This window comes from Hydra viridissima, unplaced genomic scaffold (assembly GCF_058129835.1).
Source record: "Hydra viridissima isolate aposymbiotic clone 2 unplaced genomic scaffold, HvirCarnegie_v1 scaffold_4, whole genome shotgun sequence".
In the NCBI taxonomy this organism is placed as follows: domain Eukaryota; kingdom Metazoa; phylum Cnidaria; class Hydrozoa; order Anthoathecata; family Hydridae; genus Hydra; species Hydra viridissima.
The window spans coordinates 5,917,695-5,933,036 of record NW_028324303.1 but is presented as its reverse complement, the minus strand read 5'-3'; the positions used below and the strand labels follow the sequence as shown (position 1 = coordinate 5,933,036).

The 15,342-nt window shown below is 35.4% G+C and overlaps 1 protein-coding gene across 1 annotated transcript; it reads left to right on the top strand.

Moving 5' to 3' along the window:
• Positions 1-7,496: 7,496 nt before the first annotated feature.
• LOC149889558 (uncharacterized) lies at positions 7,497-8,528 on the top strand. Its single transcript, XM_090085144.1, has one exon. The coding sequence runs from the start codon at positions 7,497-7,499 to the stop codon at positions 8,526-8,528; it is 1,032 nt and encodes a 343-aa protein (XP_089941270.1).
• The last annotated feature ends 6,814 nt before the right edge of the window (positions 8,529-15,342 follow it).

The window sequence follows — 15,342 nt, the reverse complement described above, 5'->3', positions numbered from 1 at the left end:
AAAGAGTAAAACTGGAGTTGATGTAGCTAGCGCTCTAAGCAAAATATTTGAGGAGAGAAAGTGCGTCAAAATGTGGGTGGATAAAGGTAAAGAGTTTTATAACAAGCATGTAAAAGCTCTAGGTGTGCAATTATACTCCACTGAAAATGAAGAAAAAAGTTCCGTTGTTGAACGGTGGAATAGAACAATGAAAGAGAAAATGTTTAAATACTTTTCAGCTAACAACACCAATAAATACATTGACGTTTTAGACAAAATGGTTGATAACTACAACCACACCAAACACTCTTCCATTAAAATGACTCCAGTTGAAGCTAGCGATGAAAAGAATAAAAGCAGGGTATGGATAACCCTAAATGGAAAGGTGAGAACAGAAAGACAAGAACCTAAATTTTCCATTGGAGATAAAGTGAGGATCACTAAAAAGAAATCACATTTTGAAAAGGGGTATACACCGAGATGGACAGATGAGGTTTTTACTATATCAAAAATTCAGTACACAGACCCGCCTACGTATAAAATATCAGACCATCACAGCGAAGAAATACAAGGTACATTTTATGAACAAGAAATGCAAAAGACCAATCAAGACATATTTAGAATTGAAAAAGTCATTCGCAAGCAAAAGAACAGATCTTTAGTCAAATGGTTAGGATATCCAGATTCATTCAACTCGTGGGTGAATAATGAAGAATTGATACGTTTGCAAAAATAGACGCGTCGTTTTGTATGACAAGAAAAAAAAATTTTTTGAAATGACTTAAATAAATTAACGGCAAGAAAAAATGAATGCGACAATGAATGAGATAATGAATAAGATGATTATAAAAATAAATGTGTTTGAAGCTGATATGTATGAATGCATGAAACATATTGACTTGAATAAGTTCATGTCTAGGTACCAATTGATGTTGGATGAATTACGTTGTAGTATGTATGAAGCAGTGAATTTAGATAATATGGATGATATCCTTGAAAAGATGTATTATTTTGAAAATGAATTGGTTGATGATTTTTTAGAAATGGAACAGAAATTTCGATGGGATAGAGGAAATATGGAATTGGAAACATACATGAATAACTTGCGTAGATACTGTGGTATAATTAGTAAAATAATTTGTATGACGATAAGGTTAAGATATCCAGATTCATTCAACTCGTAGGTGAATAATGAAGAATTGATACGTTTGCAAAAAATGATGTTTAAAATTCGAATAATTTCATTAATCCGAAAAATGATATAAATAATTTTCTTTTCTATATAAAAGAAATGAATTTTATTACGATTGAAAATTTTGATGAGAGCAAATTATCAGTTGGAGAAATTTACGCGGCAACAAAACCAGTAGTATATCAAAAAGTACCCGTAAAATATTCTTATTCAAATGGAGATGGTCCTCTTGTATTACGAACACCTACATTATTTTCGTATGGTGTATGTGAGAATAAAGATCCGGCAACACAAAAATTGACTGGCTATGTCCTTCGTTAAATTGTCAGCCAAACTTAAAAAGGGAGGAAGAAAAAAGCAAATTAATTCAAACGAATTGAGTATTTTAAAATATAAGCCTGATCATCCTGAAGTATCTCCTGTGTTTTATGCTAAAATGTTTATAGATAAAAATGAGAAAGATGAAATACTAATTACTTCTGTATTTCATAGAAAGAAAACAGATCTTGATATACAAAATGGTATTAAAGGGGAACGTATTAATAAAAATTTGGTCAGATCTTCTGGACATGATTTCCTCAATCAAAGATGTTATGCCATTGGAGGACTTAGAATTGAGGGGGTGTATATTGGTCCTTCGATTGTGTCTATTCAAGTTAAACTGGTCGAAGCCGTCATCGTAAAAAATGCAACTTTTTCTAATAGCATCATGATGTGTGAAGACTTGAATTTAGAGGTGAAAGAATCGGAAGATGAAATGTAAAAACCCATGGAATTCTTCGAATTTTTTAAAATTTTCTGAATTTTAAAAAATGATCAACGTTGAAGGAATTGTATTACCGAACAAACCTCTAACCAACTTTCAATTAATAGATGCTGTGAAAAAGCTCAAAATTAAAAACTTTAGAGGTGTGTTTGTGAGGGATGAATTGCCAAAAAAGAAAAGAAAAAAAGAATGTGGTATTCAACACGGGAGATTCTAGTACAGATGGATTTCATTGGGTGTGTTGGTATAAAGATGGGGATAAAAAATACAGCTTTGACTCTTATGCTCAGCCTCCTCTTGTTGAGCTCATTGATTATTTAAAAAGCCCAGTCTTTTACAACAGCGAGAGAGTTCAATTTGGTGATACGTCTTATTGCGGCCACTTGTGTCTTTACGTCTTGAAAAAATTACAGGAAGGGGATGACTTTCAAAGCGTTGTTAACACACTTTGGTGAAAAAAAAGTCGTGTCTATATAAAATGATTGACAAATTTGGAAGAACTGAATTGGGAAGGTATTTTTATGATCCTTCCTCATCATCAGCCATAACAGGTGATCTCTATGTCAGAACAGATGGAAACAGCACCATCACTGCAGACATGGATTTCAACTCTCATAAAATTATCAATATGGGTGAACCGACTAACGCACACGATGCTGCTACTAAAAATTACGTGGATATGCATGCGTCAGGTGGTTCTGTAGTGGGAACTACAGATTTGGATTTAAATTTCCACAAGGCGATCAACTTGAATGAACCGACCAATCTTCACGATGCTGCTACTAAAAATTACGTAGACGTCAGCTCGAGTCTGTGTGTTAAAACCGACGGATCCAGTTCAATCACGGGAATCATCGACATGAACTCTCACAAACTGATTAATGTAACTGATCCTACCAATTTAAAAGACGCTGCAACAAAATGGTATGTAGACACCAAAGTCTCTTACAATAATATTTCTTACGTAGACATTAACATGACAGCTCATAAACTGATTAATTTAGCTGAACCTACATCAGCCTCAGATTCAGCTACGAAAAATTACGTCGATACGCATGCTTCGGGTGGGACGACTGTAGGTGCAGCAGATTTGGATTTGAACTCGCACAAATTAATTAACGTGCTCGATCCAACCAACGCACAAGATGGAGCGACAAAAAATTATGTGGACTTACTGTTACAAAAATCGAGTTTGACCAGTGTCGTTCCAAGCTCTAGCTTTACCAGCTTGGGGTTCAAGTCTCAGACCGTTGCACCATTAACCACTTCGCCAGTGTTTGCGTTTTCTGGAAAATCTGGAGTACTGAGAAGATTGTGGCTGGCTTTATACAGCACCTCTGGCACGAATATTCCCGGTCAAGTTTTCATTCGAATCTTTACTGACGGAGAAATCAATGTGGGGAATTATTCAGAAACAACAGAAGGAATTGGAGTGGATCAAACAGGACTTGCTACCGATTTGCTTTTTTCACCATTGGGAGGAGCTTTTTACACCAATTCTTTGCAAGGATGCAACATGTTTAACACCACTTCCTTGGGAGGATATTTCACGTTGGACATGCCTTTCAGAAACGACGTCTCCATTCAACTCGTGAACAGAAATGCTACTGCCATCACGTATTGGATTCAACCGTTCATTTCCACACTTGCTTCCATTCCTGCTTCCATACCTCTTTACAAGCTGTACTGCAGAACGTTTCGATATTTGAATACCACTTACGGCAGCGAATACGTTTTGATGAACACCAACGGAAAAGGAAATGGTGTATCGTTGAAATACATCAGGATGCACATCATTGGCGCCTATGGAAACTGGTGGGAATCTAGAGTCAGAATGTACGACGGAAATTTACCTCCAGGTAACGGCACTGTACTCACTCCTTGGACACCGTACAACACCAACAATTACACCTACTTTCCTGGTTATGACGGTGACAGTACATGCTTCTTTTCATCCTCTGGGCTGGAAGATTTTTACTTGTCCTCATGGAACGGATCAAATGTGACTTCATTCAACAACAAATCGACTGGACTTCTGTATCAATCCACTTCATCCATCGGCTCTACATCTACCATTTCTTTTTACAGAAATTTTGGAGAAGCTGACTCCATGCCCAGTGTCGCAGCTGGTAGAAGACTCGTTGTCACGCTCAACTCTGGTGATGCTCAAGTCGGTCAATCCGGAAGCTTTTACCTTCTTCTCGGACAAATCTATTATTACGCTTAATGTACAGATGAAAAAAATTTTTGAAAATGACTTAAATAAATTTCTATTGATATATAAACTGAAGATGAGACAGAGTGAAATAATAGAACGAATGAATGCAATGGAAGAACTAATGAGTTCAATGGGGCAAAACATACCGTGGAAAGATCTGTATAGTATTGAAAGAGATCTGGATAGACTTGAAAGAGATATGTTAGATTTACAAGATGAATTAACTGACGATATGCTTGAAATGTTTGAAGATTTAAGAGAAGATTATAGATATAGTTTAAGGCTTAATCGTTATGAAAGCGAAGATGATGAAAGCGAAGATGATGAAAGCGAAGATGATGAAAGCGAAGATGAAAGCGTAGAATACATTGATGAGGAGGAGGAGAAAAGAAATAGATTAAAGATTGAAGCATTGCGTAAAGGTTTTCATAAGGATAAATATAGAGTGTGTGCTTCTGCTGCTTAAACAGATTTTTAATTCTTTTTGAAGAATTGAAAATTCAAGATGGAATAAAATGATGTATTAAAAAAAATAATTTTTTTGTAATAAAAAATGGAGACTCAATATAAAAAATTTTTTCATTATGATCGAAAGATGTGTAATAAATCATTTCTTTTTTTCGACAAGTATTTGAAGCATCCTCCATCAAAAGTAGGAACTAGATATGAAATATTTGCTCAAAAAGACATCACATTAAATAAACTGAGTCATCAGAAAATAACTTTTATGTTTGGAATAAAACTTAAAAGCGGATTAGCTTTAGTGAATTTGAGGGAAAGCCTAAAATCAAAACTGGATTATTTCGGTCACAGCATGATGATATCAGAGTCGGTGGATAATGTGATCATGGAGATTTTAAATAACAGCAAGTCAGATGTCATTATTAAAAAAGGAGAAAGTTTATGCTTTGTCAATTTCATTAATGAGTGAAAAAAAAAAATATTTTTTTTCGTTTAATATAAAATGGAATACAATTACGATGCTAAATCTAAACTTTATCCAGTTCTTCCAACAGCTCCTGCAGATGAAGGACACAATTACCGTCTTCAGAAAATAAGCGAGATTCAGAAAGAGATGGACAACGAGAGGAAAAAGAGAGTACATATGAGCAAAAAGTACCATCGCGTTTTCAGAATCATTTCTTTTGTAGACACTACGTTGCAAGCAGGTGGTGTTGCACTTGGAGTTGTTGGAATTGGAACTTTGAGCACCATCGCTGCTGCCCCTGTTGCGATTGCGTGTGAAGGTGTGGCTATTGGAATGGGGTTTTTATCCATTGTAGGAGGTCAAGTCAACAAAAAACTAGCATTAAAAGCGGAGAAGCATGAAAAGATCAAAGTGTTGGCAGAGTCGAAATTGAACACCATCAACAGTCACATTTCAAAGGCTTTAGTAGACAACGTTGTGAGCGATTCAGAGTATGAATTGATTTTAGACGAGCTTCAAAAGTTTAAGAGCTTGATGAAGGAAATAAGAACTAAAACAAAAATCAACATTGACGAGATAACCAAAGAGTCGTTGATCCAAAAAGGAAGAGAAGACGCGATAAAAGCGTTCAACAATATGTTTAAGAAAAATTAGATTTTTCCATGGATCCAAAGGATCTAAGAAATCGTAGATTTCCACTGATTCAAAGAATCTAAAAAAACTAATTTAAAAAACATAGATAAGTTTGTGTTTTACGTTTTTTTTTCTTGTGTTTTAAAAAATGTCCTTTTTTAAAATACTAGACCCTAACAAGAGGGATGAAATTGTGAGAGAATTTGTTGAAAGAAGAAAAAGAATCTTCAAGATAGTTTGAATGAAAATATTTATGATGCTAATCTTCAGACTGATTTGAGCAAGCTTTACAAGCCTCTGATTGAAAGCAATGAAAAGATGATCAAAAGCATCGAAGAAAGACGCAATGAACAAGTGCCTCCCAGTTTTGATGAGACAAATCATTTAGGAGACATTTCATCCGTCTTTTTAAATACACGTTTCGTAAACGATGTTAAATACACGTTTCGTAAAATACACGTTTCGTAAACGATGTTAGAAGAAATTTCGAAATTAGTAAAATTAGTGATAAGTTGTACTTTGGAAAAATGGAGGTGGAGGTGGATGGAAATGATATCGTTGTTGGAGGAGAGAGGTATAAAGGAACAAAGGGTCTTTGGGAGCTTATGACAGAATCTGATCCTCCAGACAAATGGAGCGACGTTAACGATGAAGATTTGCAAAACTATTCAAAAATTATTTTCAACACTGGTGCTATTTACTCGGGATCAAATCCAAACAAGCCAAAAGCCTCCAGAAGCGAAAAATACCGACAAATTATAAAGCCTCTTTGGGATAAATTTAAAAGTGAAACTAAAGTCAAAAAAGGTCATGGCGTGATTATTCTTCCGAGCGATCCGAACGCATTAGTTCAAAGTTTTACATTGAGTGTAGCTGCATGGCATGCTGGAAATAAAGAGTCGAGAAATGTGGCTGTTTCCATTTGCGATGAGCTGTTGAGACAGAATAGGATTAATAAAGACGAGTACAAGGCTATGATCGCGTATATCGATATGAAATAAAAAAATCTATGGAAATAAAAATGATCGTTTATAGAAATAGATATGTTAAGAAGCATATTGTGGGTGGAAGTGGTATAATTGACACGCTTAAGAATTTCTTGAGAAGAGCAGCAGCTTCAAGCGCTTCAAGAGCAGCATCTACTTTGGCTAATAAAATTGCAAAAACCGAACTGGGAAGAGAAGCAATCATGGCTACTAAATCTGCAGGAAAAGAGCTAGCTTCTACAGCCATTTCCACTGCTAGAGATGTGGCTATTGATAAAGGTAAAAAGACCATTGAGAAATTGTATTCCAAGACTGGAACTCCAAAGCCACATGAAGCTGCAAAGAATGATCTCAGCCTTAAAAGCAAAGAAATTATTTCAAGCATTGTTAACAGAGCAGCACCGATTATAGATGAATATTCTATGCTTGGATCAGGATTGTTGAAAAACAATGCGATTAGAATACAAGACCTGGTAAAAAAGGGAAATGGGATTTTGGTTGCATGAGGATCTAAATTTTTTTTTCTTTGATGTATAAAAATGGCAAATTCCGATGTTTTAAATTTTACAGAAGAGATTATTGTTGATGAAGAAATTGAGAGATTTGAGTTTCATGAATACGAACCAGTGAATAAGAATCTAAACGTGGATGGAGAAATAAGAATCAATATTGAGCAGCAAGATTTGTTCACGCTTCCATCTGAGGCGTACCTTTTGGTTGAAGGAAGACTTTTAAAAGCGGATGGAACTTCCTACGCTGATACAGACGTTGTTACTTTGGTTAACAACGGTATCATGCACATGTTCAGTCAGATTTCTTATCAGTTGTCGAATCAAGAGGTGGAGACCATTTACGATCCTGGACACGCTACCACCATGATTGGATACCTAAAATATCCAGTAGAGTTCCAAATTTCAGAGGGTATGAACCAGCTGTGGCAAAGAGACGTAACAGCTTTAGCAGATCTTGTCAACAACACTGGATATAAACAAAAACAAAATTACATCATTGCACAGCCTGAAGAAAAAGGAACGTTTTCGTTCTGCATTCCTTTAAAGCACATTTTTGGATTTTGCGACGATTACGATAAAGTTCTCTATGGATTTAAGCATACACTTGCTCTTGTGAGAAAGAGCGATAGTGATGCTATTTTTAGAGCAGCTGCAACAGCTGCAGGAAAAGTGGGTTTGACTAAATTGTCTTTGTTTATGCCTCATGTCACACCATCTGTTGTAACTAGTAACAATCTTTACAAAATCATTGAATCAAAAGTAGATGTTCCATTTTCGTTCAGATCTAGACAATGTGATACCATCGCTGTTCCTGTATCAAACAACTTTAGTTGGAGGTTAAGCGCAAGATCTGCTAGTGAAAGACCTAGGTATGTCATTGTTGGATTCCAAACCAATAAATCTGGAAGTCAAGAATTAAATCCTTCAGTCTTTGATCACTGCGATTTGAAAAACATATATGTCACCTTAAACAGTGAAAGGTATCCTGCTGTTGATTACAATTTAGACTTTAATAACAACAAATACTCAAGAGCTTATAGAGACGCATGCAAGTTTGACAATAGGCTTTATGGAATTAGCGAAATTATGGCTCAACCTAATTTATCTGCCTTAAATTATAGATACATTTGCCCTCTTTTTGTTTTTGATGTAAGCAAGCAGGCTGAGAGGTTAAAAACTTCAGTGATAGATGTGCAAATAAAAGATACATTCAATGCAAACGTTCCTGCAAACACTCAAGCCTTTGCTGTCCTCATTTCCGATAAATTGCTTAGGCTTAAATCAGATGGAAGCAGAATGAATATTGTTTATTAGGTGCAGAGCACCCACATGAATTCTTTGAATTTATTGATGTTCTTCAAAATAATATTTTTTTTAATAAAAAATGAGATATACGAAAAAGGATTTGAAAAAATTACTGAAAGAAAACGGAATTTCCAAAACCTCAAACAATAAAATGTCGCTCATGATGCTTGCGGTTGAAAACAACTTGATTGATAAAAACGAATGGATTAAAGACGTGAAGGAAGAGCGACCTGTGGGTAGACCGAAAAAGGATCTTAAAAATGGATTAAATCGGTTACAAGAAGAATAAAATGAAACAGTTTTTTCCGTTTTTTCTAGAATGTAGTATCAAAGAGACTGACGCAAATAAAAAAAGACATCTTGAGCTTCTTGCATTTGGAAAAACAGGTGTTTTTCGTGAATCTGTTTACGTCACTTAAAACGGAGATTTTAATATTCCAAAAGAGTACAGTGATGGAGAGAGAGACAAGCTTTACCGACTTGTATGGAGTGGCGAGACGGAATATTCACGAATGGAAAAGAAAATCAAAGAGCATCTCAGTACTTAGAAAGGCTTGTCTAAAGAAGAAAGGCTAAGAATGATTGACAAGTATGTGCTTGTTTTGGATTGCGATTTCGAGGAGAAAAAAAAGATTTCTGGAGAATTAAAAAGCGCAATTTTAAATCATTCACTCGGTTCCAAAGACATTGTGTATGAAAACTTTAGAATACTTTGTATCCATGAAATGAAAAAAAATCGAATTTGATTTAAATAAAATCTTAGCATAATAATAGATGACTTACACAAGAAAGCTTTTGAAAAAATTACTGAAAGAAAATGGTGTTTCCAAAACGTCTGACAATAAAATGTCGCTCATGATGCTTGCGGTTGAAAACAACTTGATTAGTAAAGATGCATTTTTGGAAAACTCGAAAGAGGTGAGACCTGTTGGAAGACCTAGAAAATATGAGAAAAAAGAAAAGAAACCTCTTGATCCTAAATATGCGAGACTTGGTTTAATTAGAAATAATCCTTTAGGTTTGAGAATAACTCATGTTGATACTGGTGAGATGGCAGAATACAAGTCTGCTTATGAATCGAAGAAAAAGACGGGACATAGCTGGCAGTACTTTGCGAGACGAAATGGAAAAGTAGTGGATGGAAACAAGTATGAGATTTTTAGCGCGAGAAGTTTTTAAATTCTTTTATATATTGAATTTAAAAATTTGAAAATGATATAAATAAAAATCTTGTGTTATTAAAATGGAAAACAAAACGGTGAAAGAATTGCGAGAAATTGCTAAAAAGCAAAATATTAAATATTATTACAAGTTGAGAAAGGAGGATCTTGTAAGGGCTTTGCAGCCTGCCGCTCCTCCTAGAGTTGTCGCTGCTTCTACTCGTAGACGAACGACTGAGGCAAGACCGTTGCCTGTTAATGAAAGACCTACCGTGGTTAGGTTTGTTAAACCACCTGTAAAAGTTTCTGTAAAACCGACAAAAGTTTCAATAAAGCCGACAAAAGTAAGGTTTGTTCAACCACCTGTAAAAGTTTCTGTAAAACCGACAAAAGTAAGGTTTGTTGTTGGTTCTGAAAGACCTGTGCCTGCCCCAAGACCTGTGCCTGCCCCAAGACCAAGGTCTAGCGACTTGATTTCATTCGAACCTTCTACTCTCTTGCAAAATAGGATGACAAGAGATGAACCCTCTATTCTTAACACACCAGTTATCGATTCAACAAACGTTATTACACCTAGACCGGTTCCAGCACCAAGACCTGGTTTATTTTCAAGTCTGACGGCAGCTGCAAAAAGTGTAGCATCCTATGTTACAACTAAGTTTAATGATATTAAAGAATGGATAGATCCCTACGTTCCTGAAGTAGTCAAGAAGAATGTAAACGAATCAGTGAAACAAATCGATGAAAAGATACAGTCTATCAAATCACTTGTATTAAAAACAGTGTATAAACAACCCGTGTCAAAACCTTATAAAATAAAATTCAAGTTGACTGAACATTCTGCAGAGCGTGCTGTGAGACAATTTTCTTACAAGCCTTCTTCTCGATACCAAGACATTGCATCCTTTTTTAATTTGGTAAGAGAGTCTGCCATTCAAACCATGGAGGGAGAAAGAAACACCAAAGTAAGAATTATTTTAACGTGTGAAATGAAATCTGTAAGCATCATGACTGGTGAAGAAATGACTCGGGAAGCAAACTTTTCATCCAACTCGGAAATTATTCTAGCTGCTACGGATTTAAGAACGTTAATAAGGCAAATGGAAGAAAAAATCTTGGAAAATAGTGTCAAATACAACAAGTTGGGATCTAATGGCGTCTTGTCCAAGATTTTAAAAATGGACATGAATTTTATCGACTATAGACCTCTCAGCGGTTCTTCCTACATGGAGCTACCTCCCAAGTTAAAAAACAAAAAGGCCATTGTCAACATGGAAAACAACGACAATGAATGCTTCAAGTGGTGCGTCACCAGAGCTCTAAACCTTAAAAATAGAGACAACGAAAGAATTGATGATGACTTGATTCTAAAATCAGAAGAGCTCGATTGGGATGGAATAAAATTTCCTGTTGATTACCATAAAATCGACAAGTTTGAAGTGAATAATCCTGAAATTAGCGTAAACGTCTATGAGTATGAAGAAAAAGCACCTCAACCTTTACGAGTATCTGATTTTATGGACCGAAAGCACTGTGTTAATTTGTTGTATATTTCAAACGAAGAAAACAGCCATTATTGTCTCATTAAAAATTTCAGTCGGTTTGCCGGTTCTTCAGCATCGAAAAAGCAACATAAAAGATATTTTTGCAGAAGGTGCATGCAAGGTTTTGGTCAAGAAGAAAAGCTTCAAATCCATCGAGAAGACTGCTATGATAATGCTCCAATGAGAATCGATCTTCCTAAAGAAGGGTCTACCCTTGAGTTTAAAAACTTTAAAAAGGGTATGAGACATCCGTTTGTGGTCTATGCCGACTTTGAAAGTTTTATCAAGCCCATCGATGACAGTACTGAATATAATAATAAAGAATCGTACACCAAACAATATCAAAAGCATGTTCCAAGTTCCATCGTCTATTATATCAAATGCTACGACGAGACCATTTACAAGGGAAAGCTTGAAACGTACACAGCTGAAAGCGATGATGATGACGTGGCTAAAAAATTTATCACCAGGCTTGAAGCAGACCTTAAAAAGATTTGGAACGACAGCGATTTACTACAACAACAATGGGAAAAAAATAGAATAGAAACTGATGAGGACAAGAAGAAGTTTGAAGCTGCAACTGAATGTCACATTTGCAATAAAGATCTTAAAGGTGATAAAGTATGGGATCACTGTCATTTGACTGGAAAATACCGTGGTGCTGCTCACAAACAATGCAACTTGGATTATCAAATTCCAAAATTTATTCCAGTTGCCTTTCATAACTTGTCTGGTTACGACTGTCATTTATTCATCAAGAAATTAGGTGGAAAGCTCAATTGCATACCAAACAATGAAGAAAATTACATCAGCTTCTCGAAAAAAATCAAAGTAAGAGAATTTATCAATAAAAAAGGTAAACTTCAAGGAGTTTGGAAAGAAATTAGGTTTATTGACACCACCAGATTCATGCCTGACAAATTAGAAAAACTGGCTAAAAATCTAACCGACGATCAATGCAAAAACGTTAAAAAATATTTTTCTGAAGATAAACAGTTCAACTTGATAAGAAAAAAAGGCATTTACCCTTACGAATGGGAAGACTCCATTAAAAAGTTTTACGAAACGCAATTACCTCCTATCAAAGCCTTTTATTCCAAATTGGAAGATGAACCAGCAAAAGAGGAAGACTACGCGCATGCACAAAACGTTTGGAAAGTATTTGGATGTGAAACCTTTAAAGATTACCACGAGCTGTACAACAAGTCTGACGTGCTGATTCTTGCAGATGCCTTTGAAAATTTTAGAAACGTATGCATTAAATGTTACGGCCTTGATCCCGCCTGGTATTACACCTCTCCTGGATTAGCCTGGGACGCCATGTTAAAGAAAACTAAAATTAAATTGGAATTGATAACCGATATTGACATGCTCAACATGATCCGAAAAGGAATACGCGGTGGAATCAGCATGATCTCAAACCGAATTGGAAATGCTAACAACAAATACATGGACAAATATGATACCTCACAACCATCAAAATTCCTTCAGTATTTAGACGCGAACAATTTATACGGATGGGCCATGAGCAAACCTCTTCCCGTTGGAGGATTCAGATGGATGAATGATCTTCAAAATTGGCACAGCATGCCATGCATTCTTGAAGTCGATTTGAGCTATCCTGATGAGCTTCACGATTTACACAACGACTACCCTTTGGCTCCTGAAAGATTAACCATTGGAAAAGTTGACAAACTCGTTCCAAATTTAAACAACAAAGAAAAATACGTCGTTCATCATGAAAACCTAAAACTCTATGAACGATTGGGCTTGGTCATCACCAAAATTCATCGAGGAATCACCTTTAGAGAAGAACCTTTCATGAAAGAATACATTGATCTCAACACCAAGGAAAGAACAAGAGCTACCAACGAATCTGATAAGGAATTTTTCAAACTCATGAACAACTCCGTCTTTGGGAAAACAATGGAAAATATTCTTAAGCGCGTTGATGTCAGACTCATCACCACTAAAAAAGAAGCCTTAAAATTATCCAAAGTCCCTCGCTATAAACGAAACAGAATTTTTGATGAAAACTTAATCGCAATTCACATGGAAAAAACAAAATGCTTTTACGATAAACCTGTTTACTTGGGAATGAGCATCCTCGATTTGAGCAAAACTTTGATGTTTGATTTCCATTACGGATACATCAAACCTAAATACGGTGATAAAGCCAAGCTGCTCATGACCGACACTGACTCACTTTTTTACGAAATCGAAACGGATGATTTTTTCAAAGACATTTCAAACGATCTTAAAAACATGTTTGACACGAGCAACTTTTCTAATAACCATCCTGCCATTGAAAACGTTGGCTTTGAAGTAGGATTAAATAATAAGACCATCGGCATGTTCAAAGACGAAGCCGGAGGAAAAATAATTAAAGAGTTTGTTGGACTTAGACCCAAGCTCTACTCTTACAAAATCACTAAAGATGAACACAAAAAATGCAAAGGGATGAAAAAGAACGTGGTCAAAAATAAGATTACTCACCAACATTTTAAAGACTGCTTATTGACTGGAAATGAACAACTTGCAACCATGAACGTTATCCGTTCCCATCTTCACAACATCTACACTGAAGAAATCAACAAAGTTGCACTCAGCGCAAAAGATGACAAAAGAATCCTATTGAATGATGGCACTCACAGAACCTTAGCCATCGGTCACTACAAAACAAGGTAAGAAAATTGAATAAAAAGGTAAGAAAAATTTAGGCATCTTGAAGGGTACACAAATGATTATTTTTATACTTCTTTACACATCTTAGAAATAACACACATTTTTAAATAAAAGGTAACACATCGCATCAAAGCTATCACCCTTAAGTATGGGAAAGTATCAATGCGCCAGAACCGGCTTTCTATAGTAATGCTATTGATGTTGTTAAAAAAGGTATAATTGTGTATGCAGCAAGCAGGACATTTGAAAAATTTTTCTATCAAAATTAGAGAGCTTTGCTCTAAAAATGGAATAATTCTTGTTGCTTTGTTGCCAAACGTAACACATAACTTGTAGTCACTCGATGCAGCTGTTTTTGGGCCAATTTAAACAAAATGGAAATCCTTGAAGGACAGTAAATAAACAAGGTAAATGTACAAGTAGTACACATTTAACAGAATGCTCTACAGAAAGATATTAACAACTTCGCAAAAACAAAAAAAAATATGATTTAATTTTTTGCGTAAACAAAGTAAATATCTATACAAGTATAAATGGCATGTTATTTTTCGATGCAACTTCCTATAGCTTTTACCACTCGCCTTAATCTCTCAGAAACCTGATTACATGAATCACGGACAGTTTTTGGTGAAATTTTGTTCCTTAATTTCGCTTTCAGCAATAATACATTTTTGCTCCTTTAAAAATTTCAAGTAAATATGTTGGTTTATTTTTACCCCCCCCCCCCCCCCTTTCATTAAAGATAAGGGGTGTTTTTAACCTGTTGAGGTTACTCCTGCCTAATCCATTACAGATGTTGGTTTTTGGCGCTGATAAGCTATTCGCTCATTTACTGGGATGTCTTCTTTTCGCGGTGCATAAACCCGGTCATTTTGCTTGTTTTGTATTACTTGCACTGCAAATAATTTCTTATTGCTCCATTGCACTGGAGGTTGTGTGTCATCCTTAAGCTTATCCGAAAGACACTTCGCTCTACTCAACCATTTACTTTGGTGGTTAATAGCAGCAGATGAGTTTTGCTCTGAACTACTTTGAATGCGGTCACTGATCTCAAAATATAACTGGATAGCGTATTCAATTGCCTTTTTCAAAAAAAATTGAAGCCAAAATTGGCCCCCCAAGTTGGCGGCGATCGGAGCTCCTAGCGGTGATCGATGTACATTTTATAAGGCTTTTTACAGAAATATTAAAGAAAATAAATAGAGTTTTGAAAGAAAAACTAGACTATGAAACAAAGATTTATTGACTTTAAAGAAATGAAATGATTTCTAAAAAAAAACAGACAATTAATGTAACTATTTTGATACTAAGGTACAAAATATTCGATACTTTACGATTAAATATTTACTTTACGATTAAATATTATTTATGCATAATCTATGTACCTTTTAGTTCTTAGTTACCCAATGCAGTGTGTTAGAAGGTTAATAACAT